The sequence below is a fragment of the Populus euphratica genome, unplaced genomic scaffold (genome assembly GCF_000495115.2).
Source record: "Populus euphratica unplaced genomic scaffold, PopEup_1.0 scaffold294.1, whole genome shotgun sequence".
In the NCBI taxonomy this organism is placed as follows: Eukaryota; Viridiplantae; Streptophyta; class Magnoliopsida; order Malpighiales; family Salicaceae; genus Populus; species Populus euphratica.
Window position 1 is genome coordinate 256,420 of NW_011500176.1, and position 4,172 is coordinate 260,591.

General features: G+C 38.6%; 1 protein-coding gene across 1 annotated transcript; it reads left to right on the forward strand.

Moving 5' to 3' along the window:
• Nucleotides 1-3,172: 3,172 nt before the first annotated feature.
• On the forward strand, nt 3,173-3,718 carry LOC105111448 (uncharacterized). Its single transcript, XM_011006802.1, has one exon. It carries the CDS (start codon nt 3,173-3,175, stop codon nt 3,716-3,718), a length of 546 nt encoding a protein of 181 aa, XP_011005104.1.
• The last annotated feature ends 454 nt before the right edge of the window (nt 3,719-4,172 follow it).

Genomic DNA, 4,172 nt, shown 5'->3' on the forward strand with positions numbered 1-4,172 from the left:
TACAAGTTTCAAGCTCAAAGGATTTTCACTTGAGAAGTTGTGTTAGAGAATAATATAAATTATATTCTAAAACCTTACCTAACTGCTTAAGCTGTTAGGTGAGATGGTTTTTTGACAATATAAAATATAAAAGAGCAAGGAAATAAGAGGAAATTCATGATTAAGCCACCAACCTTATGGGACCAGGAGGGACAGTTAAACAGGAAAAAAAAATGATAGTAGAACCCTTGCGTTGTCTGGAAACATGAGAGGAAAGAGAGAGGGAGAGGGTCCTAGTAGGGTTGGACAAAACTTACGTACGGGTGCCTTTTAGGACAAAGGGAAAAAGAAGCTGGGTTTATCCCCTTGGATAAAGATTTTGTTTTTGGGAAAAGTATGTTGGCAAACTCTTATAAGAACATCATTAAGCATAACCAAGCCAATAGCATGTCCTTTCATAAACCTAGCAAGATACTTCAAGATGCAGCTTATATGAGAAGTAACCTGGAAGTCTCAAGTAATAATTCATACTTGCATACTGAACTTTGGGATAAAGTAAGTGATACCAGGATGATCTTGGGGTCAGGGAATGAGATTAACCAATAGTGAGTTTGGTGGGAAGGTTTTGTCTGCCTCTCAATTTTTCTTTTTCTTATAATGAATTGTTTTGATGATTTTGTTGTTTGGTCTTGGAATGTACGTGGAGTTGTTAATGCCGCAAGCAAGAGTCATTGTAAAAAGTTAATTTGGAAATATCATCCTAGTATTTGCGTGTTATTGGAAACTCATGTTCAACTTGGGAGAGTGGCCAGCTAATCAGCTAGGCTATTTTCCTGCAGTAATTGTGGAAGCTAATGCTGGAGGTATTTGGGTGCTAACATCAAGGGGTAATTTTTTTTGTTTCTACAATAGATGTCATGGCTCAATGTGCCACGATAGAGATTAAAGTGGGTAGTCAATATTGGTTCATGTCTCTATTTTATGCTTCTCTCATTCCTAGTTTGCATTATCAGCTCTGGGATCGACTCACTTTTATCAAAACAATGGTCAATGGCCCCTGGATGCTCACTGGAGACTTCAATGAAGTCCTTCTACCTTTAGAATCTGTGGGGGAATGTTTTCGCATGTTAAAGCAGGGAAGTTTAGTGAAGTTTTATCTGCTTGTAATCTCACCGACATAGAAGCAAAAGGCTTTAAGTTTACTTGGCACCATCACATTTAAAGTGATGCACCTAGCAAAAAAATTAGAAAGAGCCCTCGTTGATCTGGAATGGCGGGATAAGTTCCCTGAGGCATTTATAGAGAATTTATGTAAGCTGCATTCTGACCATCATCCTATCCTTCTATGATGCGGTGGTTTACCGATGTTTAAAAGAGAGCGGCCTTTCCATTTTGAAGTTGCTTGGTCCACCCATAAGGATTATTAGGAGGTGGTTTCTGGAGCTTGGAGTGTTTATGAGAACAACGTTTTACAAGGGTTAGATATTGTTAGACATGGCTCCATCATCTTCAATAAATTTACTTTTGGCAATATCTTCAAGAACAAAATGAGAATTTTGGCTTGCATTGTTGGAGTACAGAATTGTCTAAATGAGCAACCTACTGATTCTTTGGCCATGTTAGAAAAGCGTCAATGGAAAAAGTATAATATGGTGCTAGAGCAAAAGGAGCTTTTCTTGTACCAAAAATCTAGAGAAAAATAGGTTCAGTGTGGTGATGGGAACACTAAGATCTTTCACACTCTGACAATGGCGAGATGGAAACGAAATAGAATCCACGGCCTATTTCTCCAAAATGAAAATTGGTGTGCAGAGGATAAAACATTTCAAGGAGAAGCCCTGCACTATTTCAAAGATCTCTTTTGTCAAATGTGCCCAATTAGGAACGTTGATTTGGGGCTGGATGCTCTTCCTATGATCTCAGACAAGGGGAAGGCTGGTCTTGTTCGTTTAGTGTCAAATAAGGAGGTTTATACAGCCTTCAAGCAGATGGGTTTTTTTAAGGCTCCAGGTACTTATGGTTTTTAAGCTTTTTTCTTTAAAAAATATTGGCATATTGTTGGGAAGGATGTGTGGAATATGGTTCGAGAGGTTTTTGTTCATGTTTCTTTTCATAGGAAACTGGCTGAAACTCTAGTAGTTCTGATTTCTAAAGTGGATAATCCCACCTCTATAAAGCAGTTCTAACCTACTAGTCTTTATAATGTAATTTATAAGATTATTACACAGGTGTTAGTGAACAGAATAAGGCATTTGCTGGATTCCATTATTGGACCTCTTCAAGGAAGTTTTGTTCTTGGTTGGGGCACAGCAGAAAATTCTCTGATAGCTCAAGAAATCATGCATTATACGAACCATTCGAAGAGCAAAAAGGGTTCATTGACAGTGAAGCTTGATTTGGAGAAGGCTTATGACAGAGTGGGATGGGATTTTCTTTAGAAGACTCCAGAGGATTTCGGCTTTCCAAAGAATATTGTGAAGTTGATTATGTGCTGTGTTAATTCTTCCTCTTTAACTTTGCTCTGGAATGGGTCTAAACTTCTTAGTTTGTTTCTACTCGTGGTTTAAGGCAGGGAGATCTAATGTAGCCTTATCTGTTCGTTATCTACATCGAAGAACCATCTTGTATAATTGCTAAAAATATTAATTAGAGACAATGAAAACCATTGCAAGTATCTAAAGGAGGGCCAAGGATTTCTCACCTCCTTTTTGCTGATGATATTCTCCTCTTTAATTCAGCACAATGTTTTCAGGTCTGACTTATCAATAAAGTGGTAACTGACTTCTGCAGTGCTTCATGCCTCAAAGCTAACCTTGATAAGTCGAGGATCATGGGATCTATGACTGTTAGCATGGGCAAGAAGGAAAAGTGTTCTTGATTACCTTCAATCAAGGTTGCAGGGGATCTAAGAAAATATTTGGGATTTTCCTTTATTCAAGGTAGAGTTAAAATGACTCATTTTAATTTTATCATCGATAAAATTAAAGGAAGGTTAGCTGATTGGAAGGGTAAATTGTTGAACACAGCAGGAAGAGTTACTCTAGCAAAATCTGTCCTAACAACTATGTCTATTTACCCTATGTAGAACATGTGGGTGCCCAATGCTACATGCATGCAAATTGATAAAATTGTCAGGCAATTTATTTGGGGTAACCAAGAGACGGGAAGGAGTTGGAATTTGATTAATTAGAATATGGTGACTCGTCCTCGCATCAATGGGGGTTTGGGTGTGAGGGAAACAAGGTTTAGAAACATATCTCTGCTAGGAAAATTGATATGGCATCTCCTGAATAGCCCTGGTAAATTATGGGTGCGAATGCTACCCAAGAAATATATGAAGAATAAGTTGTTGGTTCAGCTTCAGAACTATTCTAATTCCAGTTCTTACAGCTGGAAATCCATCATTCGGGCTCTTAAACATTTGAGGGAGGGATTCATAATAAGGCTTGGTACTGGAGATGTGTCGATCTGGTATGATAAATGGCTGGAGTTTGGGAGCTTAGCGTTGATTCTTCCTGTAGTGAATATTGGTGAGATAGATATATTGGTGAAGGATATTGGGGTTGATGGGAAATGGAACTTGGAGTCACTATCTAAGATAATTTCTAGTGACATTCATTTTGGAATCTTAGTTATCCCAATTCGTGTAGAGCAAGATCTAAAGGACTGTGTGGTCTGGGAAAATTCAATTGCTGGCACTTTATACTCCTCATCTTGGGTATACATGGCTTCTAAATAGATCTAGACATATGGAGGAGGATACGGGGAAATAGCGTTGGTTAGTGAAGCTTAAGGCTATAGAAAAGGTCAAGCACTTAATTTGGCTCGTCTTCCATGGCTGTTTACCAACAAACACACTTCGATTTAGGAGGAGGTTAACGGACAATCAGGCATGTCCCCGCTGCCAACTTGCTGCTGAGGATACTTGGCATTGTATTGGGGACTGCAGAAGGGCTTAGGAGGTTTGGCAGGAACTTGGTTTCATCAGAGCAACTAATTTTCTTAGTGGGAAAATTGTTGACTGGATTATTTAGCTAGTGGATTCAGACCAGGGTCATCTGTTTCAAATACTCAAGGCTTGCAACAGCTTCTTCTAGCAGATATCTCGTGGGAATTAGCTTCCCTATAGCTCTTTAGTCTTCTTTCTTCGTTACTAAAAAAAAAAAAAAAAAGCCTCCTGGCTAAGAATTAGG